Below are 27,645 nucleotides of genomic sequence, written 5' to 3' on the forward strand. Positions count from 1 at the left end.
GCAATTGCGGAAGGGGCCTACGGTGGAACACAAATAAATTACATTTGTATGGATTAGTAGATGGAATTTTATTTATTTATTATTTATTTATTTTTCAAATTTTGGTATACTGCCCTATCCCCGAAGGGAATAGCCCCAGGATAGCCTGATCTTATAAACTAAGCAGGCTCAGTCAGTATTTGGATGGGAAGCCACCAAGAAATACCAGGATTACAATGTAGGGCAGGTAATGGTAAACCACCACTAACGTCTCTTGCCTTGAAATCCTTATGGGGCAGCCATAAGTCAGTCGCGCCTTGATGTGGGGAGAAAACTTGGGCAGGGGGGAAGAAGGAGCTAGTAACTTTTGTGGGCTTATCACAAAATTGTTCTAGTGAGAAAAGTCTCTCATGATAAAAGGTTTTAGAAGTACCTTTAAAGGCAGCTCATCTGAACTTTGAAATAAATATAATGGTTTATTTCCAATGCTGCAATTTCTAGTCATTCACTCAGCTGACTACATGAATGTATGCACACCTGATTTTTTTCATTTGTATTTATTATTTACAGCAATAGGTTTCATAAAGTCTGGGTGAAATGGCAACACATCTGGAAGTCAACCACACCTTTGCATAGCAAGTTCCACCCAAATACTTACTGATTGGTTCCCCACTCTGGGTCATGGACAATATATACCCCACTAAACTTCTCACTAGACACAGTGTATAACCGACTTCTCTCTGTGATACACCTCTGAAGATGCCAGCCACAGATGCAGGCGAAACGTTAGGAACAAGATCCACCAGACCACGGTCACACAGCCTGGAAAACCCACAACAACCAAATCTGGAAGTGTTATTGCCTGTTGGGTATTTTCTTTGTAAAGGCAGTTGCCTACACACATTTTTCTTGTACGTATTTAATTACTGTGAAGGCATCTGTGTATGCCTGAGTGGGAAATGGAAGTGATATAATATCTCCTATATGTGTTGTGCTGTGTACCAGTGAATAAAAGGAAGAAGTTTTGAAATTGATTTTTGGAATCTGTGGGATGTTTCCATCCTTTAGCTTTCAGCTATAGAGTGGTGTGATTATGACCCAATGGCGCATCAGTCCTCATAATTGTGATAAGACGATTCACAGAAAGGAGGCTGACTCAGGTCTAACTCTGTTTAGAATAGATGTCTGGACATTCCCTTGCGTAGCTGAACCCCCACTCTACCATGACTGCCATAAAGACAAAAAGTATAATGAGAAGAGCAGGTATCCTGTCATCGTTACCACTCTCTAGTAGAGGGGAGTGGGGAATGGAGAAGACTCCCACATAATGGGTCAGATTACACAAGTACACAACCTCCAAGGGGTGTGTGGTAGAAGGACCACAACATTCTGCCTTTTCTACCACATATGCTTGTCCCAAAATCCAAGCATTGTACCCAACACTGTGTCCCAGCTACATAGCCCTGATCCATATGACTTTACTAATTCTGACAACAACTGCACAATCTGGGCCTACGTGCATTGATTGTACCCTATTTACTTAGGTCCTATCCCAGCATCATGTCCAAAGACTGGAAATCTGGAAGACATGAATTTAAAATAAGTGTGCCTAGTAGTGGTTCGTGTAGACGGGGCTCTGCTACTCCTTCACTGCGCACATGTTCTCAGTAGGTTTGGAATCAGCAGCCAGAAAAGCAGGAATTGAAGATGCTCTGCCAACTTCTTGTTTCGTTTGGCATTCCCACAATGGTCCCTCCTTCTTAACCAATGGTTTTTACATTTTGTGCGTATTTCAACTGTTTTGTATCTATTTTAATTGGATTCTAAACTGTTTTTCAAATCGTTTCAATGATGCACGTTCAAGAGGAGGGTTGATTTTAATGATTTATAATGCAATATTATCTTGTACCATTTTAAACTGTTAGCTGCCCTGGCAGCCCCTGTAAGACCAGAAAGATGGGATAATTTTGTAAATAAAATACATCATCATCATCACAACGACTTTAATATAGTCTGAACAATTATGAAAACTCTGGGTGCAGACTTTTGCAACCAACTTTATGACTTGTACCACTTTTGCTATGTATGAACTATGCAAGAGGCCAGTATGTTCAGAATTCTACCCCTGAGGCATTCTGGATGGCAAGCCTGCTTTGTGAACGCAAATGATGCTGACATTTGTTCTTTTTTGTACCCACCTGGAACAAGAACAGCAGACTCTTTGGACAGGATCAACGAAGTCCCAAGACGCACTGTTATTGGGGGCTTCTTCCTCCACAACCCCAGCAGTAATTTGATTCCTCCTGTAAGAGAAGAAAAATGCACAGACACATCAGCACACCAGCAGTCCTTCATGCATGAGTGTATATGCTAACAAGATAAAAGTGGAGGCCAATGAATTATTCTCAATCCAAATAATGCTTGTTTCATGAACTTGAGATTTTGTTTCTGACTTAGACCTTGTCTAGAGGGTAAAAAAATAGTTGCAAAATTTGTTAAAAGGTCAACTAGGAGCCAAAGAGTACAAGGAAACAGTTTCCTAGTCTCTGAAACAATCCAGATGCCAGTCCCCCAGCCTGATTTATTGAGCATCAGTTGCTAGGCAGTGGTTGTTGCTCGGAGTTGTGCAAGAGAGCATGGATGTTCAAGAGATAATGGAAAAAGACAGAGGATATTCTATAACAAATTTATTTCATCATTTAAAATAATTTGCCTTTAAACAGAACGAGTTCAAACTGAGAAGACAAGAGGGAAGGTAACAACACTGTAAGACACTCTGACCCTAAAAGTTACGAAACTGGAATAAATTTGTTTTGCTGTTTGTTGATGAAATGAAACTGTTATGGATAAATGATAAAATTCAGAAAGAGTAAAAATCTTTCCTGACTAAGGGATACTATGCAGAGAGAGCTCATGATAGAGCAACCAGTGCTGCATAGCAAGAGCTACATCCACATAAACCCTGCTACCATTTGCCAACCATGGTCAACTTGCCCAGCCTTAACTGAGAATTGATTTTACCCTTCTTAGTGTCAAAAACTGTCAATACTCCTGTGGCTACAAAAAAAATCTCCATGTTCAGAGGCAATGCACCACCAAAAACATGAGAGGGCTACTGCCTCCTTACTTAGTTGGTGGGTTTCCAAGGGCAATTTGACTAACAAACAAGGTGACTGATTAAAGGCTTTTACAGTAATTCACACTGCATACTGCTAAAAATACAAACGAAGTCGAAATGTCAAACAACTGAATGCAAAGAATCTGCACAGGCACTCAATTCTAATAAAGGAAGCAGGTGGCCTCTTACTTGGATGGTGGCCTGTTGAGGATGCACTCCTTCCAAACTCTGTGGACCATACGATTCTGGAATTTCGGAGGAATCTTCCCTGATTTCTTTGGACTCTGCACAGTGACCACCACATCTGATGTGGCCGGGTGACTGACTATGCTCGAAATGCCTCCACTTTCCCCTGCAAGAAAAACGGGGACATTGTAGTAAATGGCAAAAGGGGCAAGAGTTAGTTTCCTGAAGAAGATGCTCTTCAGAGACCGAGTCACCACATTTGCACAGTTTGGGCTTTTGAAATACTTTCACAAACCTAGAATTGGTCACCTGCAGCCAGCACAGCATATGTTTTGCAGTTGTTGAAAGAAATGGGAAAATTATGCATAACCTCTACCACCAGTAATATTACATAAATTTCAAAAAATGTATATTTGGGAAAGTGGTATCTAATGAAAACTTTGTATCGCCATGTTTATCACAGCAACAAAATATTTCAAGACTGGTGTCACACAAGCACACTACAATGCTATACTTCTTTATACCTAGGATTAGTTTTTCAACCTCACATTTACTGTCAGCGGCCTAATATCCACTATCAGGCTATGTTCCAAGGCAACGTGCAAGGCATTTCTAAACATCATTGTAGAGTTGCCACAGAGCTAAGGCCGTTTCCGCACGGCCCGTAAATGGCGCCCTGGGGACGGGAAATACGCCGCCCCCAGGGAGCCATTCGCACAGGCGGCGCTGCTGCAACGCAGCAGCGCCGACCTGACTCTGCTCCCTCTCCCCCAGGGCGGTGTCAAGCCGCCCTGAAAAACAACCCTTTAAAGGGTTGTTTTTCCGCTTCAACAGCGATGTTCCGAGTAGCCCGGTGCGAACAGCACCGCTGGGAACGACTGCTGTTATTCAGCTCCGATCCGACTCACCTTGTCCCTCGTCGTTAAGCCTGTCGCTGGCCGTGCGAAGCCCCACCCGCGCTGTCCTCCCGACCCCTGGAGGTCCGGGAGGAGCAAGCTGATGGAGTGGGGCTTCGGCGGCCAGCAGGCTGGCTCTAATGAGGACAAGGTGAGCTCCGACGGCGAAGAAGAGAAAGCGGCTCCATGCGGAGCTGCTGGCCGTCTGCCGGCCTCTCCAGAGGCCGTCCGCATGCTTGCATGCGAACAGCCTCCGCCTCCACGCCGGCGGAATTCTTGCCGGCGTGGAGGCGCCCTTACGGCCGTGCAGAAACGGCCTAAGAAAGTATTCTTTGGATGTATTGTCGAAGGCTTTCACAGCCAGATTCAACTGGTTGTGGTGGGTTTTCCGGGCTGTGTGGCTGTGGTCTGGTAGATCCTGGGTCATGAACAATATGTATCCCACAAAATTTTCCCTTCTCACTAGACATAGCGTGTAACAGACTTTTCTCTGTGATACACCTCTGAAGATGCCAGCCACAAATGCAGATGAAACGTTAGGAACAGGATCTACCAGACCACGGCCATACAGCACGGAAAACCCACCACAACCAGTATGCTCAGATGTTCTTCATGACAATACAAGTATGGGGACAAGGTTTTTTCCTTCAGCACCAGCGAACTATGTTATAGGCACCATGAAAAGTTGTTCTTGTTCTCTGTGTTTACGAAGACACGCTCTGTTATGAGGACATGCAAATCCAAAATGGACAGTAGAGGGAGCTTTTCATTTTCTCAGTCTCCCAGCTGCCTACTGCTTACTGTATGCCTGAGCTGGAAAAAGAGGTAATAGTACAAATCCTCAAACAAGGTCAAAGATGTTTACAGAACTCCTTGTCCTTACATCTGGCATGGGCAGGAAAAAAGCCAATAACCGTATGACTAAAACACTGAAAGAAGTCAAAGCCACACTGCATCAGAGGGGGTGGGAAATCTACTTGTTGATAGCTGCGTTTTCTGCAACTGTTGGAAGACTTTCTACACAATTTTTGACACCGTGTTTTCAATTGCTTGCCAGCCAGGCTGAGAAGTGGCCCTGCCTTTACCAGTAGATTACTACACTGTCAGCAAAAAAAAATCTTCCTTTGAAAACTTGCAACTCTAATAAAAAAGGAACATTTCTGATCTTTTAAATAATGACTGGCATGCTGCTTAAGCAATTGTGCAGCTGCAATAACTCCGTCAGGATGTTTTTGCAGGGTAAGAAGAGAATTTCAAGCCCCTGGGTGCAAGCATCACAATGCTAGACATCAGCCGCAAGAGAGGCAGGAATATTAAAAACTGGGATTTTCCTGGAGCTGATCTTTTGTGATACTATATTCACAAACTGGTACAGCTTTTGTTCTAATCAGCTTCCTGCAATAGATTTCTGTTACTCTAGAATGTACTTCACTGCATTTTTAAAATAAGCAAGTGAATGATGAAAGGCATCTAGATAAATTTCAGTGGAACAATCCTTAGTTTAACGAATTCCATTTTTCCCACAGCTGTCAGAATTTTTAATAAAAAACAGATGGCTTCAACAATTGTTCACCAGCATCAAAATTTTAAGGTTTCAATTACTGTTGGAGCACGAGGCTGAATTATCAGCAATCAAAAATCTTGGACATGGCAGCATTCACAAAGACACTGCAGAGGTAATAGCAGTGAGCTGTAGAAAGTATAAATCTGGACTGAGTTACAGATTACATCACTGCATTATCAAGAGTTTACATTTATTTTATCCTGGGGATGACAATATGTGACAATAATAGACCTGTGTGTCAGAAACACCAATTTAAACAAAACAGAGGGGGCAGGGGACCACTAAGTCCTTCCTAGCTTGCCATTTTTTGGCTTACAACCTTTTCTTCAAGCTTACTCCATACTCTCTGTTACTGAGATGATCCATTGGTCATAAAGAAAGAGACAAAGTTAATTAAGTAGCAATTATGTAGCATACAAAGCATTATCAGCCCGAGACGGGTAACCAGCTGATCACTGAAGGTGGGCAGAAGAAGCCCTTTATGAGACAGGTAATCTCCCGCTTACCTATTATAGTCTGCTCTGGTGAGGTGGGTGGTGTGAGTAATATTCCACAACTGCTGGGATCTTTCGTATTCCCAGCTCCCTGTTGAGCCACACTGCCGTGGCCTCCTAGTGTAGAAGTGCTCTGAGACACAGGAATGTCGTTGTGAGAGACAAGAACAAAAGCTGAAGGATACACCATTCGTACACCACCTGTTAAGCAAAGGGAAAGAAGGGACATCAGGAAGGTTGGGAATAAAAACCCTTTACAGCTTTAAAAAAAAGTATATTTAACATAGCAAAGACAGCTCAATATTTGAAATGTAATTTTTTATAACAAACAGCACAAATAAATGGCGTGAGATTATGCTAACCAAATCTTAAAGTGGGTTAGTATGTTGGAATTCTCTAGAAAATGAATTCTTCCCCAGTAAAGAAGAAGAAGAGTTGTATTTATATCCCCCCTTTCTCTCCTATAGGAGACTCAAAGGAGCTCACAAACTCCTTTCCCTTCCCCCCTCACAACAAACACCTTGTGAGGTAGGCCGGGCTGAGAGAGCTCAGAAGAACTGTGACCAGCCCAAGGTCACCCAGCTGGTGTGTGTTGGAGTGCAAAAGCTAATCTGAATTCCCAGATAAGCCTCCACAGCTCAAGCGGCAGAGCGGGGAATCAAACCCGGTTCCTCCAGATTAGAGTACACCTGCACTTAACCACTATGCCACTGCTGCTGCTGTTGTCAGCTCTGGACCTTTTAATTTCAACTGGAGAGGAAAGAAGATCTTCAAGCAAAATATGGATTCTCACCAACTATAACTTCAACAGCCACAGGAAAATCGTCATCATATCCGAGTTCTTCCTCTTTCAAGTTCTCTTTCTTCTTCAGCACCATTGGGTAAAAATACTGCCACTCCTCAATTAGCTTACGGGTTGCTGGATCTGACATCTTGTACGCTTGGCCCGTCAAAGTACCATTTAAGCCATAAGGGCTTATCAGCACTGATAAAACAAAACAGACTGTTAAATAGGCAGGCTCCAAAGGTCCCTCAGCTGTCACTCCAACTTCTTCCTCATTAAGTCAACATTTTCTTTAATAAACAGATTCTTCCCTATTCAAAGATCACAGAAAGATGTAAGGAGCCTTGCACAGAACATTTTCCCCAATACAGAGTGTGAAACCAGAAACGTGCTTTTTTTTTTCTAGAAAATTGTTTAATACTGTCATCCTTCAATTCACAGTTGACTCCTGAACCAATGAACCCCGCAAGGCCTCCAAAGTACTCTGGGCAGCTTGATGGCCAGTCTTAAGTAGTACAGACAGGCTTTGAAATATCATCTCTTAAATCCAGTCTGATACTTTTCAGATAGCAGAGCTTGTGGGTTCCAGCCTAACTCTGGAACACAAAAATTACGAAGTAAGGGTGATGTGCCCTCCAGCTAAAGCTCGGCACCTATTGTTGCACATGGCTGACATGCAAATTATATTAAATGTATGTTAACTGGAAACATCTCTTATCTCTCGCTTTGTCCACTTCCACATTAACCACACTTTTATGAAGTTTAATAATGTTAGAACATTCTGTTCTTCTAAGCATTTCACCTCCTTTCTCTTGGAATTCCATTTCAGTTAGCATCCACAAAGCTCCTCCACTTTGAGATTCTTATATACTGGGAATTGTGAATATTCTTATATTCCTTATATCCTTTTGTGATACTATATTCGCAATTCCTTTGCTTTGTTCTGGTGCTCTCTCTCAAGAAAGGACAAGGTTCAAATCCCACTATTGTACAGGTGGGGGGCATCATTTTACAAGAGAGGTTTCTCAATCTGTTTTATGGGAAATATTCGGCTACCCTGAGAGAATAATTTTCCAAGCCTGACAAGGCACACACTGAGCAACTAGTGAAGGTAGAAACTGATACTCTAGAAAGCCAGAGAATGAGTAGGCTATGCCTATAATAGAGAGGTCTGCTCCATGCCCAGAAAGACTTATTCCCAATTCAACACATTTGTTGGACAGGAAAGGACCACTTTTTTATTTTCAAGTTTTATTTGAAGAAGAAGAAGAGTTTGGATTTATATCCCACCTTTCTCTCCTGTAAGGAGACTCAAGGTGGCTTTCAAGCTCCTTTCCCTTCCTCTCCCACAACAGACACCTTGTGAGGTTGGTGGGGCTGAGAGTGTTCCAAGAGAACTGTGACTAGCCCAAGGCCACCCAGCAGGAATGTAGGAGTGTGGAAACACATCTGGTTCACCAGATAAGCCTCTGCCACTCAGGCGGAGGAGTGGGGAATCAAACCCGGTTGTCCAGATTAGAATCCACCTGATCTTCACCCCCACAATATGATGGTTCTCAATTTGCTCCAGAGAAACACCCCACTGGAAGTGAACGTCCTTACCTTGGAATGGTGTAGGGGAGGACTGAGCCATGTGGAGATACTCCTCGCTGACAAGATAGATTGGTTGGTGCTGGGCAATCTCCACACTTGTACACACATTGCTTTCCCCGTGAAGGAAGAATGTGAAGGCGCAGGATAGATGTTCACTGAGGGAAGAAGAAGATTAAAAATACTGTTTATTATGAGTACCAATGCATCAGATGGAAGAGTTGGAATCCTATGGGTTCTGAAAATGAGCACTAAAATGTCTGAATGGCAAGGAATTGTACTCTTGTGTACACTAATATAAGTAACCAAGATAACAGCAGGAGAAAAACATTAACTTCACAAAGGTGGCAGAACCAGCAGCAGATTTACCACAAGCCTGTGGTACAACTTTTTATAAACAAGTGAACACAGCCCTTAAATCCGGTAGATCTGCACATCTTTTTCTACTAACCGAAACGTCTCACTTAAGCAGAATTTGCAACCATCTCTACCTGAGCATGCACAGAGTTCTTTTCTCTGTTCATCCTGACAAGCAAAGCAAAACCATCTTATGAAAACCCAAAATGCTGATTAGGGGAAGGATCACACATGTTCAACATTACATAGCATCACAAGATCAGATGTGATAAAGCTGTTGCGTTCCAAAGATCTTGCTACAATAAGCCAGTCTTCTGAGGCAACACTCCCTTTTTGTCATTTCATAAAATCAGAGAACCTGAAGTTAAGAAAGTTGTCAGATAAGGAATATGCATCATTTCCATGATGAGTTTGGCTATTTATACCCTGCTTCTCTTCCCTGAAGGACTGTAAGCAGCTTACAATTTCAAGTGGCTTATTATTTCAATCTTCTCTCATCATTTTACCCATTTTATTATGGATGACACAGACGGAAGTCAGGTTTTTCTCAAAATAATTATTAAAAATAAATATACATTTATCTCAACTTTCTATCAATATCTGTATCTTGCAAAATAAAACAGCCCCACCCAGTTCTGGCAAACGCCTATGGAGCTATTGTGTATCCTGAAGATGATAACATCATGTATTGGGACGCTAAACCCTGACCTAAATAATATTGGGGAGGGGGGGGGGGTCCTGCATGTATACTCAGAGGTAAGTCCCATTAAGCTCAATGGGGCTTACCTTCTAGTAAGTGTGCTTAGCATTGCCTAAGATGGTAAAGATTTCCTAAGATGGTAAAGAAGAGCATTAAACCTTGGGAAGGTGAACACTGCTAGTTCATCAGACAGGACTATGGCACGTTCTGTATGTGCAGAATAATGCACTTTCAATCCACTTTCACAATTGTTTGCAGGTGGATTTTTGCTATTCCGCACAATAAAATCTAGCTGCAAAGTGCACTGGAAGTGGATTGAAAGTGCATTACTCTGCATGTGTGGAAGAGGTCTATGTCAATTTTCTCAACAAACCATTCAGCAGAGCCTTTGAACTGGCAATACTTCTAGTCCTTGTATTCTTTTCTGTCTTCTTCACCTGAACCCCCAGATACTGCAGAGCCCTCGGAACTTCTGTTTCTGAGTGTTCCTGGCTGCCATTAACTTTTTTGCTGCCTGAACAAAGGAAATTCTACTGTACTGTTCTCTGTTACCCATGAGGCAAGACTGTTTCCTTCTATGCAAGCAGCACCCCCCAAAAACCCTTTTTAACCAACGGGAGAGTGGGACACTAGTCTTTCCAAAGAATGAGCTGCTTCTGAGTGACATTCCCCAAGAGTGAGTGTTGACTCAGCTGATTTTGGCAAAATTACAAGGCCTGTGTATTTGATCCTTACAGCTACCTTTGGCATAAAGCCAGCCCTAGCAGAAACACACTATTCAGGTCAACACATGAGTACACTTGAAGGAAAAAACACAAACAAGAGGGATAATTTAGTAACCCTCACTTCCAGTCTCTATAGTTCAGTTAATCTATTTTTCATTTACTGTGAATTAAAAGTCACTTCTGAAAATAAGCAATAAAGGAAAAGGATTACTCAAAAACACTCTGGGCAGATTGATGATTTTTATATGAACAAAAACAATTATTAACTTTATTTTTACTCTTAATGTCTCAGAACTGTTGCCAAATCATTTCAGTTAACCCTTCGCAGCACGGTAAAAATACAGTTCTTCCTCTTTCCTGCTTCAGTGAAAAACTTGGCGCTCTCTCTGATCACTGAAGCCTACTCGCCCATCCTTTCCATCTTTTTATCTTCTCCATCATTTCAACCATCATCGTCACTATTCACATTGTATTATTCCTAACTCATCTGTTAATAGTGAAGTGTTATTTATTTATGTCCTATTTACTGAGGGATAGATAGGTTTGGATTAATTGTGTCTATTTATTACAACTGTAACCTTATCCATTACTTGGGGGTTTTTTTGAATCAGCGTTATTTCAAAATTGTTATATTATGTCACCTTGCACTGTTGAGCTGCCATAGCCTTACCTTGGCAGAGGGAGGGCAGGATAGAAATCTAATCAGATACATAAATAAAAAATGAATCTGTTACTTTGACTACTATATAATCACCTCCTTTCATGTGGCCTGTTGACATCACGCACCTCTATCTAGCACTCTACCATCAATTCATTCATCCCTCTTATTTTTCTGCCCATGCAACATCCCTCCTTATTTCTCTATACTAGCTTTCTGTTTGCTGTCACATTTACACATTTTTTCTACCCTCCACAGCCTTCTCTTCCATTCCGACACACTCCTGCCTATGATCTTTGCAAGCCTGTGTGAAGATTTCCGTTCCCACAAATGACTCATCTTTTACTGCCCTGTATAATTGTATTTACTTATGTTATTAGCTGCTCTGAGCCCAGAGTAGGTCAGGAAAGGAATGAGGAATGAGGAGTAGCAGTAGCAGTAGCAGCAGCAGGGATGGGGGGGGGGGATGGCTATATTTTAGTCACAGATTTTTTTATGTTACACTTTTACTCTTAACACTGCATTGTGGCAAATTTAAATCTACTACATTTGACAATACTTTAGAGAATTAAGCTGTTGTAGAGCAGCATCCACAGCACACTCCTATGCAGGCTTACTCTGAAGAATACAGTCGAATTTTCTAAAGTGGATCACATTATTTGTTTAAAAAAACCCTCCATTTATGACTGTACGCAGATACACTCCTGGTTCCGCCAGTACAGTATTGATTGTGAAAGCTCTGCCAGCGTGAAAAAAATGGCTTGCATAAGATTACTGAGCACATTCATTGCAGAGATCCAAACTGAAAACTTCTCAGTTCATAGCTTGGTCTCTTCACAACTATGCTGTACCAGGTGTGATTCTCTTTTTCAGACGTTTCAAAAATGCAGCAAAAAAGGGGAAAAAAACGGAAGCGGCATATCACTTTCTCTGTGTATTATTATCATCCAAAGCCATTCTAAGATGCATGTTACATTCCTGCAGGCTAGAAAAAAATCCAAACAACATCTTATGTTTATTTAGGACTGGCCTCCGCAGCTTTCACCTGTATTCACACAATAAGCGAAGCCAAACTGTGTATGGAATGAAATTGGACTTTATTCATCCATACATTCAGCAGCATTCACATATGCAAGACTGAAGAGCCACACAGAGGAAGACACTTCAAAGAGAAGGCACCTGTGTGCAGACTATGAACAAGAACAGGAGCAAGGGGGAAACAAACTCAGGCTTTCAGCCTCCAATATCTCTAAGCGTGTGAACATTTCTTCAGTCAAGCTGTGGTTGGTTGCAGTGCTCGGTGCCTCAACTAGGAAGCCTTTGATAAACCATTTGGATATGTGTAGTAAAAAGCTCCTTTAGTCTTCCTCCAGGGGGCTCCCTTGCAGTAAGAGAATGAAGTGGAAGACAAATTAAGTCATCCTTCTGGCAAGAGACTATATATTTTGAGAATGGTTTTCAAAACCAAAAAAACAATCCAGTTCAAGGCTTAGGGACTCCCTGATCTCTCCTGAGCATTCCTGGCATTCTCTGCAAGTCACGTTTACTTTGCTATTATATTTGTCTCTTTTTTTTAACATGTTGCATTGGTATATAAATGCTGTGCTTCTTTCAAGCCACAAACTGTAGACATTATCCTTTTCAAGATACAGCACGTCTCGTTCACTCCCCCTCAAAGAAATCATGGGGTGGAAGCAGAAACTTGCACTTTGAAAAAGCCACCGAAGAAGAGACGCTGCTTAGGCATAACCACAGCAGCTTTGCTCATTGCTCTAGCTCAGTGATGGCGAACCTTTTAGAGACCGAGTGCCGGGGCGGAGTGAGAGGGAACTGCACCTGAGACGTGCGCCCTGCACCCCTGCGACGCCCCCATCTGCCCCCGCCCCAGAACGCCCTTGCCACACACACCCAGGGGGTGCACACCTAGTGCGTCGCACGCACACACACCCGCCCCCTTGGCGCTACTTCACTGCCGAGTGCCCAACGGTGCGTGTGCCCACAGAGAGGACTCTGCCCCCTCTGGCACACATACCATAGGTTCACCATCACTGCTCTAGCTGCTGGTCTCTTGCATGCTTATAAGTTGATCTTTTATAAACAAGAATAAATGTATAAACATGACAAAATCCTCTTTCAACCAAGCTTCATAAGCAGTTCATATTTTTTTACCAGTGAGAGCTGAACTGGAAATGTTTGAACACTGTCCCCAGTACTAGAATCCACGCCTTCCTTCTAAATTTACAACAGTTCTGACAGTCTCCTAGATGAGGATCATAACAAAGAACAGACATGTATATCAGCTTAGTTTGGAAAGTTGTTATGATATCCATTCCAGTAGTGTCGTCTTCCATAACCACTTGCTTGTGTGACCTTGTCTTACAATTATTCTATTTAAGTAGAATAAAGGGAGAAATGTCCTGCTTGTCTCACCAAGATTAGGTTCCAGAAAAAAAGAGGCTATTATAACAGCGAGGGTTCTAAAATATAGTATGATATTTCCCACTGTTAACAGATTACTAGCATCAGGAGACCCATAGGAAGGCACACATATAAAGCAGAATGATATTTCCTTCTAGGTCTTAGAACTCCTCTAAGAGAGCTATTTTTTACCTCTGCTTAAGGAAACAAGATTCTGCTGTCTGAGAAATGTCTCCTATCATACTCTGCCCTCATACCAAACCTCCACACTGGTAAAAGCAAACTGTGTTTTCTCCACATTTTCCTTCAGGCTTATTAAGATGTTCTTACCCAAACAATTACACTTATGGTAGCATTCAAAGATTTGTCTATCTCTGGTACATAAATAGCTTAGCGTGGTGTTCATTTAGTTTGGGAAGCTTCCAATCAAATTTCCATTCACCATGAAGTTCAACTGCAGGCATACTAATCAGAATTCTAAACTAGTATTAAACCAACGGGTGGGGGAGAAACTCCAGTTCACCCAGGCACCTGCACGCATGATGGGAGGAACAGGGGGAACAGGAGAAACCAGCAACTAATTGTTTTAAAGCCTATCCCAGGCAGTCTTCTTGTCAGTGATGCCTGAACGCAGCCATTCATGGCATGAGCCTCTGTAGACTCAAGCCGACTTTGTCAGATATATGCAGTGGAAATAAACATAAGTATGTTTGCATGTGCATAGACATATACACAGTACAGAGGAAATAGATGAGTTAATTATACATAAATAATTTTAATGTGCTTTTGTATATTAAGCAGGGAGGATCCACACCAGGAAAAGTAAATAACTTTAATATGGAGACGCACAGTGGAAGAGGTGACATAGAGATAATACTGGGAGCTCTGACTGTGCACCAGGCAAACCAGGGAGCTGATGATAGCTGGACCCCCTAATTGTTTTACTTGGATAACAAAACTTGAGTTAAATTTGTTGGTAGGATTGAGGAAGATATAACTACTGATTTCTCCAGCGATTCAGTCTCAGTCTACAGAGGATGAAAGGAGGAGATAACTATCTATCCTTTGATTTCAAACACTGTGAGAAGCACGCTTTCCTTTCTGGGTCAACGTGCTCCCCTTCCTAATTTAAGTGCCACCTGCTGGACATTTGTTAGGAATGGCATTGAAGACCTGAAGGTGTAGAGCTAACTCTGATATGGACCCAGGAGACTGGGTACATTTGGCATGTTCTGCGACACCATTTGAGGAGGAGAAGAGTTTGGATTTATATCCAGCTTTTCTCAACTGTAAAGAGTCTCAAAGTGGCTTGTAAACTTGTTCCCCTCCTCTCCCCACAGCAGATACCTTGTGAGGTAGGTGGGGCTGAGAGAGTTCTGAGAGAACTGTGACTAGCCCAAGGTCACCCAGCAGGCTGCAAGTGGAGGAGTGGAGAACCCAGTTCTCCAGATTAGGGTCTGCCACTCTTAACGACTTTACAATTTTAGTTGGTCAACAACTTCAAGTGGGTTCTCTGTGTGGCAGAAGAAACTGTTGAGTCATCTATCTATATCTATATCTATATATATATAAAATGCTAACCATCTGTTTGTTGGTGACTTCCTAACGCCAAAACGGCTGGACGGATCGCCCCCAAATTTCCACATGACGTCCCTCCTCCTCAGCTAGACGGGCAGGTAGTCCACCCTTCAAATCGCATCAAAGGAGTCCCATACCTAGGCCAGGTAAGAATGTCTTCTTTCCACTGGCACCAGGCCATGAAGCTGCCTCCTCTGTTTAACTGTCACTTGCTTAGAAGATGTTCTCGTGCAGCTCTGTCTGTCCTGTTGTGGCCTGAGGAGGCTTGGTATGGAGGGCTTAGAATGTTTGCGCAGATGGGCAGAGATGAGCATACTGGAGAAACAGTAAAATAGGTAACTTACTGTTAGAAGTAATAATGCAGAGGAGAAGTGAAACACATACACACTTTGCCATGTGAGACGTCAGGTGGGGTGTCCCCCCCTCACATGCTGGTAACTTTCATTCTCTGTGCCTCACCCACTGCTACTACACAATATACATCCAGCTCATCCTCACACACCTCACTCTGCCCTTCCTCACATTCAACCACCACATACCCACTTCCTCACCAATATTCGCCACAGCTCTCTTTTACTAAAAGCAAGCTGGAGTTTGCCTTTTTCTTCTAAGAAAATCCACAGGGTGGGGGTGAACCTACTGCCTCTGCTTCTTTTGCACATGGCCCTTTAAAAACCCAGGGAGCTGGCCTCGATCTGAGCGCCTCACCACCCTGCCTCTGCTGCCTGGCTGGGATAGCCTCCTTGCCCCAGTTCGTGCGTCTCTGCCTTCCACTCTCAAGCCAGGAGGCTCCAACTCCAGCCTCATGGACATGGATTCAGACTCTTGATAGTCTTGCCGGTGGAATGGAAAAGGCTACCTCATACTAAAAACTAAGACAAGCACCATATAATAATGTGGTGAATTGAAAAAAAGGAAAAAGGGATTCCATTTGACCAACCCAGAAGAAGAAGAAGAAGAAGAAGCAGAAGAAGAAGAAGAAGAAGAAGAAGAAGAAGAAGAGAAGAAGAAGAAGAAGAAGAAGAAGAAGAAGAAGAAGAAGAAGAAGAAGAAGAAGAAGAAGAAGAAGAAGAAGAGAAGAAGAAGAAGAAGAAGAAGAAGAAGAAGAAGAAGAAGAAGAAGAAGAAGAAGAAGAAGAATAAGAAGAAGAATAATAAGAAGAATAAGAAGAAGAAGAAGAAGAAGAAGAAGAAGAAGAAGAAGAAGAAGAAGAAGAAGAAGAAGAAGAAGAAGAAGAAGAAGAAGAAGAAGAAGAAGAAGAAGAAGAAGAAGAAGAAGAAGAAGAAGAAGAAGAAGAAGAAGAAGAAGAAGAAGAAGAAGAAGAAGAAGAAGAAGAAGAAGAAGAAGAAGAAGAAGAACGACCCATTGGTTACTCACCGTGAAGGGGTCTTCTGCTGGATTAAGGGAGGCATCTTGATGGGTGTTTCCCAACCGGATCTCAGGGAGGCAGGACTTATTAAAGTTGTCACTTCCTGTGGTCCGAGTGGGCGTCGCCTTCCCTCTTCAGTAGACACCTGTCCAAGCAGTGAGAAGGCTTCCCTCGGAATAACATGTATATTAACCCACAACAGAAGTAACAACGATAAGAACAACGTAACACGAACTATAACTATGGTGAACCGTAAGAAGTCCACCCTGAACTGTCAGGAATTTAGGAAAGCTAATGCAGCCTGGTCAGTTGTAGTAGTAGTAGGGCAAATATGGCAGGAGAGTGAGGAGAGAATTGGAGGCTAATGACGATCCCGGGAGGGCCAAGATGCCTCCCTTAATCCAGCAGAAGACCCCTTCACGGTGAGTAACCAATGGGTCGTTCTACTGGATGTGGGAGGCATCTTGATGGGACCTCCCAGAGCAGTGTCCCAAATCGGGTGGGTCAGGATCAGTCTCCAATAATGTGTTCCAACACTCTCCTGCCGAAAACAGCTTCTGAAGCTGCCATGGATTGAATTTTGTAGTGTCTAATGAAAGAAGAAACTGAGGCCCAGGTGGCCGCTCTGCAAATGTCAGATACTGAGGTTTGACTTTTAAAGGCTGCGTTAGTTGCTGCACTGCGTGTAGAGTGGGCCACTATCCCATGAGGAACTGGCTGATTGGAGGCTTTATACGCTTCTACGATGCAGGCTTTGATGGTGCGGCTAATGGCCGCTTTTGACATCGGGTGACCCAGATTCGGCGAAGAGACGTTAATGAACATCTGGTTAGATTTGCGGATGGGTTCGGTTCTTATCAGGAACGCTTTCAGAGTTCTACGCACGTCCAGGTTATGCCATAGTCTCTCCCTTGGATGTGATGGGTTGGGACAGAAGTTGGGTACCACGATGTCTTGGGAGACGTGAAAGGAAGAGTTCACCTTAGGGACGAAGGTGGGGTCTGGTTTGAGGACAACCCTATCCTTATGGAATAGGCATCTATCTTTGTCCACGGACAAGGCGTGTAGCTCAGAAACTCGTCTGGCTGAGGTGATGGCCATGAGGAACAGGGTTTTCATGCGCAGCCATCTGAGATGGATCGTTTGAACTGGCTCAAATGGGGATTTTGTAAGAGCTGATAACACCAGGTGCAGTCGCCATGTAGGGAATCGGTGCACTGTGGGCGGCTGAAGTTGTGTTACTCCCTTCAGGAACCGGACCACGTCAGGATGACGTGACAGAGGTAGCCCTTGGACTGGTTGGCAGATGGTGGTCAGAGCCGCAACCTGTCTTCTAAGAGTGGCGCTGCGGAGTCCCTGTTCGAAGCCTTCCTGCAGAAAACAAAGAATTTGTGCTATGCTGGGAGTTACTGGATTGACAGATTTCCTTCTGCACCACCTAGTGAAGCTTTTCCACGAAGAGTTGTAGATGTTGTTGGTGGATTTTCGGCGCGAAGCCAAGAGGGTGTTGGTCACCTGATCCGAGTATCCCTTCCCCATTAAGAGTCTCCGTTCAACAGCCAAGCGGTTAGTTTGAACCACTGAGGTTTGGGATGACAGACGGGGCCCTGGACCAGCATGTCTCTCGGGGTAGGAAGCGTCAGTCCGGTGGAGACAGCCAGGTCGAGAATGGATGATAGCCACGGACGACGTGGCCAGAATGGCGCCACTAGGATCACCAAGGCTTTCTCCGATATGATCTTCCGAAGTACCTTGGGGAGGATCGGTGTCGGGGGAAAAGCATACAGAAGTGATCTGGGCCATGGTGTTGATAGAGCATCCACTCCCTTGGCCTCTGGGTGGTAATATCTGGACATGAAGGCCGGGATCTGGTGGTTGTCCCCTGACGCAAACAGGTCCAGCTGCGGTTGTCCGAAGTGCCGCGTGATCATCTGAAAGATGATGGGGTTGAGTTGCCATTCGGCTTCCTGGATAGTCTGGCGGCTCAGCCAGTCCGCCGAGACGTTGAGACGTCCCTGGATGTGTTCTGCGGTGAGTGAGAGCAGGTGTCGTTCCGACCAGCGGAGAATGTTCATCGCTTCCTGATGTAGGAGGGAAGATCTGGATCCTCCCTGGTTGTTCAGATAAGCTTTGGCCGAAACGTTGTCTGTGCGGATCAGCACGTGAGAGTCCTTGATTATGGGTAGAAAGTGTTGGAGGGCCAAGTAAATGGCCTTGGTCTCCAGAAGGTTGATGGGGAGTTTGGTTTGTTGGTGGGACCACCGTCCTTGGATGAACTGGTTGTTGAGTGTGGCTCCCCAACCGAGGAGACTGGCGTCGGTGAAGATCTCCACGTGTTTGAGGCGAAGGTAGATTTTGCCCTTGGAGAGGTTGCGTTTCACGGTCCACCACTTGAGACTGACTTTCAGGTGATTTGGTGGCGTCACGTACCGGTCTTCCTTCATTATTATTTGGTACTGGAAAGGTCGAAGAAAGGTTTGGAGGGGGCGTGCGTGGAATCGGCCCCACTGAAGCATGTCGAACACCGACACCATGGTGCCTAGCACACTGGCCAGGTGAAGTAGTGAAGATTTCTTGGCCGCTATGATGAGATTTACTGATCTCCTGATTTTGTCGACTTTTTCCGCCGGGATGAACAGAGAGTTCAGGGACGTGTCGATGATTGCTCCCAGGTGTTCCATCCTCTGGGATGGGATCGTGTTGCTCTTGGGCACATTGATCAAGAATCCGTGTTGACGGAGGACTGCCTGGGTCTGGGCGACATCCTTCAACGCTTGTTGTTGCGAGGTAGATCTGATCAGGATGTCGTCCAAATAGGGATGGACGTGGATGGCTTGTTGACGAAGGAGTATGATGGGGGCCAGGAGGACCTTGGAGAAAACTCTCGGGGCCGTGGAGAGTCCAAACGGCAAGGCCCGGAACTGGAATTGTTGTTCCCCTACTGCGAAGCGGAGAAACTGACGGTGTGAGAGCTTTATGGGGATGTGTAAGTAGGCCTCGGTTAGATCGAGGGAAGTTAGATAGTCCCCGGGTCTTAGATGTTCTACGATGGATCGAAGCGTTTCCATCCTGAAGTGTTGGAGTTTGATGTGGCGGTTATTGAACCGCGGGTTTTAAGATGGCTCTCTCCAATCTCCGTTTCTTTTGGGAACGGTAAAGAAGTGAGAGAACACTCCAGAGCTTCTCTCTGCAGGAGGTACGGGTTCTATAGCTCTGATGTTTAGAAGGTGTTGGATGGCCTTCTGTGTCCGCTCTGCTTTGGCTAGGTTGGAATTGGCCGGGAAGGAGCGAAAGTGAGGTAGAGGGATTTGTTTGAGAACTCTATGGGAGTAGCCCGAGATGAATGACCTCCTTGGTCCAAGCATCCGCGTGTTAAAGCCCAGCCACTGGTCCTGGAACTCTTGAAGGCGGACGCCGACTTTGTGTTATGAATCAGGATTTATTTGTTGTTGTTTGGAGTTCTGTCGTTGCCAAAGTTTTTCCCCGATCTGGCTGGGTGACGAAAGGAATGGTTGAAGTTGCCCTGGTTGGTTCTTTTGCGGAAGTTCTGCTGTGGTTGCCAACGTCTGCCATCTTTGGGTGTTCTGGCAAGGGTTCTGTGGGACCGGAAGGTGGAGCTGGCTTTTGAAGCGCTGGAGTCTGCCCGATAGAATTTTGGCATGGCCTTCTTTTTGTCCTTGGTCTCCACTAGTATCCTCTCTAATTCTTGGCCGAAGAGAATGCCTCCTTGGAATGAAAACCCGGATACCAGTTGTTTGGAGTGTTGGTCAGCTTGCCAGGAGCGAAGCCGAAGCGATGCGCCTGGGAACCCGATGCCATTGCCAGGAGCGGGCTACTGAAATGAATGCATCAAAGTTAGAGTCTGCTAGGAGCGACATTGTCAGTAGGTCGCGATCCACTCCCTCTCTAACACACACCTTGTTGTGAGGTGAGGAATCATGTCAAAAGGAGCTTTCGGAACCAAACTATGCCCGCTCTGGCCATGGTGGCGAAAGATCACCAGAATTTTAAAAGCCATGGCAAGGACCTGGAAATTAGTCTTTTGGATACCACGTCTATCGCGTTTGTCCAAGGTGTCTCTTATGTTGCCATCCCCATCCTTAGATCACGAGGCCTCCAGATTGGAGCGCTGCTATGGGGGCATCTACCAATGAGGTGTTGTCAGGAGGTTTTGGATGTAATCTGGGGAAACATACAATTTTTTGAAGTAGGAAGGAAACCCTTTGCTTTCGCCAGAGGGGTTGTCCCATTCCTTCCTGGTAGCGCCTTTCGAGAATATTCTGGGATGAGGAGAAACCCGCAGGAGGAGGTTCCCCCTGGGGAAAGATCTTTTTATCCCCTTTTGGGCATCCTTTGATGGGCCGCAGAGGGGCCAGAGGAAGAAAGAAGAGAAGTCGATGGCGTCTTCCTGAATCTTTTCAAATCCAAGGCTGAAACAGAGATTGCCTTAGAGATAAGCAGGGTGATGTCCTCTGCTTTGAAGGAATTTGGGGGTTTGTTCCACCACTTCAGGGGGGTGACCTCTTCTGGATCAGAGAGAAGTGGTCCGAGTCACCACCCATTCCCCTTAAGCCTGTTCCCTCCTCCCCGGGGAAGGACAAGGGGTCCCTGTAGCAGAAGTGTTGGAGCTGTGAGGATCACAGGGGATGAGGGGGGGGAGGTGGAAATGGATCTGTCTCCGTCCTATGAGGTACTCTCTATGATAGGACCTGATTTCCTCCCTCATTGACTTTTTTTTGAAAAGGTCCACCAACTCCTGGTGGGAGGCCTGTTTACCCAGCCCTGGCAAGGTGGGGGCCGAAGATGGTCCTTCCCCCCCATCAGCGATCTTGCCTGAGGGGCTGGGGCGCCCCGGCGTCCTCACTCGGTTGCTGTCTCCTCTCCACCTCGCGGCTCGCAGCGGCCCTTTCGGGGCAGCCGGCGCTGGTCCCTCGCCAGCTACTGGGGCTCGCGAGGTCTTCCCTCAGTCCACAATGCTCTGAGCTTCGGCAAGGGGAGGAGCCGTTTCCTGGTCTCCTCTGCGCAGCTGCTTGAGTTGTAAAGGGGCCTCCGTTGGCCGGGAGAGGGAGCTGGCGTCGAAGCGTCTTCTTTAGCGGCTTTTTTTTCCACGCCGCGTTACTGGCTGGAAGTCGTCCTTTGGCGCCTTTTAAGCGGCCGGCTTTTCCGCGTCTTGCAAGCGAGGCCTATGCGCTGTCCAGCTCGTCCCTGCGGCTTCGGCGTGTGCCTTATAGGCTGCCCTGGTCCTCTCTGCCGAGGGCCGGGAAAAAAGTCTCCCTCTGGGGAGAGAAGCGGCTGGGGTTTGGGTAGCTGGCGCTGCCCCAGTTAGCTTATAGCTGAGTCGGAAGTTTGGGGAGGGGAGGGAAGGGGGGGCGAGGGGAAGAAGACAGACAAATACCCTTTCTCTGGAGAGAAAGGTGGCTCCCACTACCCTCTACTTCCCTAACACTAGCACAAGACAGACACAGATTACAAACCAACTAGAGGAAGAAAAAAGATTTTTTAAAGAGCAGGAGCTCAGAAGAGTGCTGCTTCCCTGGTCAGGCAGGAACAAATACTGAAGAGGGAAGGCGACGCCCACTCGGACCACAGGAAGTGACAACTTTAATAAGTCCTGCCTCCCTGAGATCCGGTTGGGAAACACCCATCAAGATGCCTCCCACATCCAGTAGTAGTAGTAGTAGTAGTAGTAGTAGTAGTAGTAGTAGTAGTAGTAGTAGTAGTAGTAGTAGTAGTAGTAGTAGTAGTAGTAGTAGTAGTAGAAGAGGAAGAGGAAGAGGAAGAGGAAGAGGAAGAGGAAGAGGAAGAGGAAGAAGAGGAAGAACAGGAAGAACAGGAAGAGGAAGAAGAGGAAGAGGAGGAGGAGGAGGAGGAGGAGTTTGGATTTATATCCCCCCTTTATCTCCTGTAGGAGACTCAAAGGGGCTTACAACCTCCTTGCCCTTCACCCCTCACAACAAACACCCTTAGAGGTGGGTGGGGCTGAGAGAGCTCCGAAAATCTGTGACTATCCCAAGGTCACACAGCTGGTGTGTGTGGAGTGCACAGGCTAATCTGAAATCCCCAGATAAGCCTCCACAAATCAAGCTGCAGAGCTGGGAATCAAACCCAGTTCCTCCAGATCAGAGCGCACCTGCTCCTAGCCACTATGCCACTGCTGCTCCCAAAAGGCTATGCTGGGGATAATTGCACCTGCATGGACATCTGTGTGGGTCGCGGACTGTGATGAGAAGGACAATTGCCACTGCAACGCGTGCCCGGGCCCCGCTAGTCTATTCTAACATTCTATTTGTAGTTTTCTATGGCTCTGTTTGGATTTGCTTGAGCAACTATTTTGAAAAGAGTATTCCTTCACTGCCTCACATTCCTGAACTTTGCTGGAGGCTCCTAATTTATTGTGTAAATCTGTTGTTTGCTCCAGACCAAAACTTCAGCCGCCATCTGTAAATTTGCTTAGGACAAACTGATATGAGTGGTAGTTATTGGTGGCAACCATTCTTTCAAATAATTTAAAACGTTTTCTAAGATTTTAATCCAAAATTGGTTAACAGGTTTAAATGGATGCTCTTGTTTATCATATTTTAATTATGTGTTAAGTATGTTTTAATTATGTTTTAAAGATGCCATAAGTTAGTGCTAATCTTTGTGGACCTCACTTCACATTGGGCAAATCAAAGAATGTATTTAGCCCAACAGAATTTAAGATGATGCCTACACCAAAACTTTTTTCACTCCAAGGGTTGTGAGGCTGATTCAACAATTTTAGCTATTTCCAGAAGCAACAACTTTGGTCCTCTTTGCCCTGACATTGAAGCACCATCCTCAGAAAACATCAGCAGCTAGTCCTGCCTCCCTGAGTATAGGTTGGAAATCACCCATCCAAGATGCCCGAGATCGCCTCCAGGAGAACAGTATAACAATTCTATTATCAGTTAATTCAAATCTGGACTGAACTTGAGAGGTTAACTTTACTTGACAAGCCCTCCCAGTTAATTGAGAGAAGAGTGGTTCCTAAAGGTAGTCTGGGAAGGACTCAGAAACCACCTTGGGTGTATACTGTAACCTGATCTTGAAGTCATCTATCTGTTTTTCTTTATAAAGGCAACTTGTCCCTTTGGGGCAAGAACAGGGTAGCCATCCAGCATTTAAGCTGTCTCCAAAAGAATGCTAACGTGTCAAATAGATCCAAAAGGAACTCAGACCTTTCTAGGACGAAAATTATTTTAAAAATAACTGTCAACCTTTAGAAGTCCAAAAGTACCAATGCTAATTTATAAGAACCCAAGTAAGTTCCATTGGTATGGATCATTTATTAATATGTTGGGTGTTCCCAAGAGAAATCCCATAGTGCAAAGCTCTGAAAATTCCAGTAATTTTGACAAACTATCAAACCTGGAACCTGTAAGTCTCTCAGACAACCTAATTAAGTGGGAGGAACCTACTGTCAATACTGAGCTCAAACACTGACCTAAACCAATTAAGAAAGCTAATTTGATGCAAATGATTTCTAATATTGATTACCATATGGAAACTGAGGGACTTGCCAGTAGTGATTGAGGATATAAGTCTCAACCTTACACAATTAACCACAGCAATCATCATCAGTAGAATGCTGTATATAGCATATTTGATTTGCCATACACAGTGCGTTCCAATGACAGTTTACAGTACCTTTTTTGGCTGATCAGTATTATATTATGTATCCTTATTCACATTCCTTCTTAAAAGCCAGTTTGCATGCTGTTTCATAGTGCATGTTGCTTTACATGGCACTGAATAACTGAAGCTTAGCTTGTGGTCAGTTCAGTAAGGCACTGAAGCTTGGATGTTGTAGGATTTCCGGGCTGTGTGGCCGTGGTCTGACCCGGAAAATGGAGATACTCCGTATCAAGAAAGCATACCTTTCCCACCATAACCAGTTGAATCCGGCCATGAAAGCCTTCGACAATGCAGTGAAGCTTCTTTATACAATCCAACACAGTGTTTCAGCACATTCATACACATGGAAGAACAACTGTATTTCCACTGGAAGGTAAGTAACTTGCTGGACCAGAGCCAGTATGTTCTGAGCCACAAACAACATAAATTTTACAGAACAGTTGTTGCAAATGCTTTAGGAAGGAACAGGTTGTTCTGCACAGGTACTGAACACCTATACCTTCCATAGAGTTTTATCTATCTATTAGACAAAAATCTGAGCTTGCTGCATCAACCTCCTGAAGTACTTTTGAATCTTAAGAAATTTAGGAGCCCAACAACCATGTAGCTTTTTAAAAAAATACTGTCTTCATTTATACATGTTCCTTAAATCCTCAGTCAATTCCTTGATCTTTAATGATGTATGGAAATTTTTACAAATTGTTTCTTTACCTATACTATCTCAGTGCACGAGAATCTACTTGATCTGTTCTGCAAACTTCAGATATTGTACAAAAATCTTTACTTGCCTTTGGCACTGAAATATGTTTTCATTAATGGATAAAGTTAGTAAACTCAAAAAGTTAGTAAACTCACCCACCCTGAGCCTTCGGGGAGGGCGGTATACAAATACAATAAATAATAATAATAATAATAAAATGTCAGGTTAAATATTTACTTTTATTTTAACTTGCATCTGGGGGTATACCACAAGGCACCAAGTCATTTTTTTGAAAGAGTGACCAAACCCAACTTTAATTGCCATCTGCGCAATGGGGACTATTTTCCCCATACAAGTCCATCTTTACCCCTACTTTCATGCCCTTCTTTTACAAGAATAACTGTGTCTTCTTTTGAAAAATGTGGAGGGCAACAAATGCAATCCACCTTAGATCAGGGAAGGCCTCATTTGCAAATCCTGACCTACCAGCTCATGATCTATGACCTAACCTGCTTTGAGCCCTGCAAATGACTCTGTAACTGTAAAGGACCTTTCAGAAACTGAAAGATTTGCTTACTCCATGAATATTAATTAGCCTGTTTCTTTCAGTAGCATCAAGAGTGTTACGATAACAATTTCACAATGCAGAAAGCGTTTAGATAACATAGAAAGTGTTTAGATAATGTTATGAACCCATTATCTTGACACTTCGTAAGCTTTCTTGCCAGAACTAAGTTGCTAGAACTAATTTGCTTGACTCTTGATATTCTCTTCTCGCTGATCTTATCTCTAACCCTCTCCTACAATTCCCATCCACAAGCAAAGCAGAAAGGGATAATCTAGCAGCCTGTGTTCCAAAGAGGGCTGTCATCAGCTGGCAAGGCGAAGCAAAAGCAAAATCAGGCACAGAGAACAACCCACAGAGCACTTACCATGACGGGTCCTTCTCATCAGAGGATAGGAGGACATCTTGCTGGGGTAATTCCCACCTTCCAATCAGGAAGAATGGAAATGATTTTTTTTTTTGCTTCCTTCTTCCTGTGGGAGTCACCCCAGTCTCAGTTTTGGCAACTCCATAAGCAGTGCAACTAATTCTGTAACAATATCTACCATTGTTATTTTATAAATACAATAAAATACAATTTATAATACGAGGTTGGGAATAGAAGCCTACTTGCCTGGTAGCCTGGCAGCCCAAACAATTACGGATATAGGGGAAAACCTGGCAGCCCAAACGATTATGGTTATAGGGAGAAACCAGAGAAATTCAAAATCACGTAGGCATCTCCCTCCCTTTTCTTTAAATCTTAGTAAGTCAAGTTAGGTTTTTACATTTGGGTACAGAGGCTGACTACATATACCAGTCTAAGGCCCCTTCCGCACACGCAAAATAATGCATTTTCAAACCACTTTCACAACTGTTTGCAAGTGGATTTTGCCATTCCGCACAGCTTCAAAGAGCACTGAAAGCAGTTTGAAAGTGCATTATTCTGCATGTGCGGATTGAGCCTAAGAGTAAGAAAAAATTATGTCTAGCATTTACTAATTACAGAAAGAAAAAACATACAATTGAGCAACTGACTACTAGAATATCTGAGCAAAGGAAAATAAAATGAGTGATCCATGTTTTTTTTTTCACCCAGTGTCTGAAGTTGACACTCTATACTGGTAAATTAGGAAGGTGGAGTATTCTTAAAGCTTCCAGATGCCTTGTACACATGCATTCACATCTGCTTTCTCTATCGTTAACCTCGAGGCTGATGCGTCTCTCCCCTCCTAAATAATTCCTCTGCCCGCTTTTTCATTTGACCATGAGCTCTCTTGCCTCTTACAAAAAGATCAGGGATTCTCTATGTAGCTTCTCCTCTGCTATCATGTGTGGAAATTAGCAGCTAAACCCTAGCAGGACATTGCTGCCTCCATTGAATACTGCTGCTTCCCAGAAACAGTTCTCTTCTGGCTGATCTATCAACATTTGAATTGTTACCTGGAGATTAAAAGCAAGAAGGAAAACTCTGCTCTGCAACTTTCTGATTACTTGTCAAGGTAACTCCAGTTCAGCTTTGAGCACTCCCAGAGTGCACATTCAAATTCACCTTGCAAAGTGCTCCATTTAGGTAACTTCTGTTATCTGCTTTGGGGCAACTAGTACAACCTCTGGAACTTTGGGCTGGGCTTTCTGGACACATAAATTTATGTCTACTTAAAGAGCAGGGTTTTTTTTCAAGTCATCTATTAATATCCACACTGGGCTGGGGGGGGGGGGAGGAGAAAAAGTACTTTTAGGCACCTATTCAAATGATAAAGGGAACAACCCAGAGGGCCACAGAAATAGGTGATGGTTTTGTTTGCTATCTGAAATAGGGAAAGAAGAAAGGGTCAGAACAGTAAAGGCTAGCTTTAATGTTAATAGACTTAATAGACTTAGCCATATTCAGAGCAAAGGGACTTGTTCCTCAGTGCTTCAAGGTTTCAGCATTATGTACCACTTCATTATTCCGCTTTCAACTTCCTTGTGATTTCTGATAGCTTTATTATATTCCCTGTGTTAAAAGGCACTTTCATGTGAATGTGTATGAGAGAGAGAATGGTTAGCACTGTGCTGATAGTTTCTTTTTGTAACAGGTCACTTCTCTAACTATAAGGAATTGAAATACATTACTAGTAAAAAACACATTATATTTCTACTCCTACAGGCTTTTGTCTTTAGAATAACAGTAAAGGTTATTTACAGAGCTGAAAATCTCAGGTGCCTAAACCACTCGATGCTGACTTTTAGGATTCTGAAATATTTTCCTAGTTATCTACATTGTGTAAAAATAACAGCTGGAGAAGCTGCATTATACAACAAGCTTAGTTCTGACATTTCATAA

The 27,645-nt window shown here is 44.0% G+C and overlaps 1 protein-coding gene across 2 annotated transcripts in view; it reads right to left on the reverse strand.

The window, feature by feature from the left end:
* Positions 1–27,645, reverse strand: part of MED13L (mediator complex subunit 13L) — a 190,593-nt gene that overhangs the window by 53,733 nt on the left and 109,215 nt on the right. For both annotated transcript variants that reach the window (XM_048513786.1, XM_048513785.1), the window contains exons 5-9: positions 8,624–8,769; positions 7,031–7,222; positions 6,250–6,438; positions 3,287–3,449; positions 2,178–2,282 (exon numbers count right to left, since the gene is read on the reverse strand). In XM_048513786.1, coding sequence (XP_048369743.1) covers positions 2,178–2,282; positions 3,287–3,449; positions 6,250–6,438; positions 7,031–7,222; positions 8,624–8,769 — 795 coding nt within the window. The remainder of the gene's footprint in view (positions 1–2,177; positions 2,283–3,286; positions 3,450–6,249; positions 6,439–7,030; positions 7,223–8,623; positions 8,770–27,645) is intronic.

Source organism: Sphaerodactylus townsendi, linkage group LG13 (assembly GCF_021028975.2).
Source record: "Sphaerodactylus townsendi isolate TG3544 linkage group LG13, MPM_Stown_v2.3, whole genome shotgun sequence".
Lineage (NCBI taxonomy): Eukaryota > Metazoa > Chordata > Lepidosauria > Squamata > Sphaerodactylidae > Sphaerodactylus > Sphaerodactylus townsendi.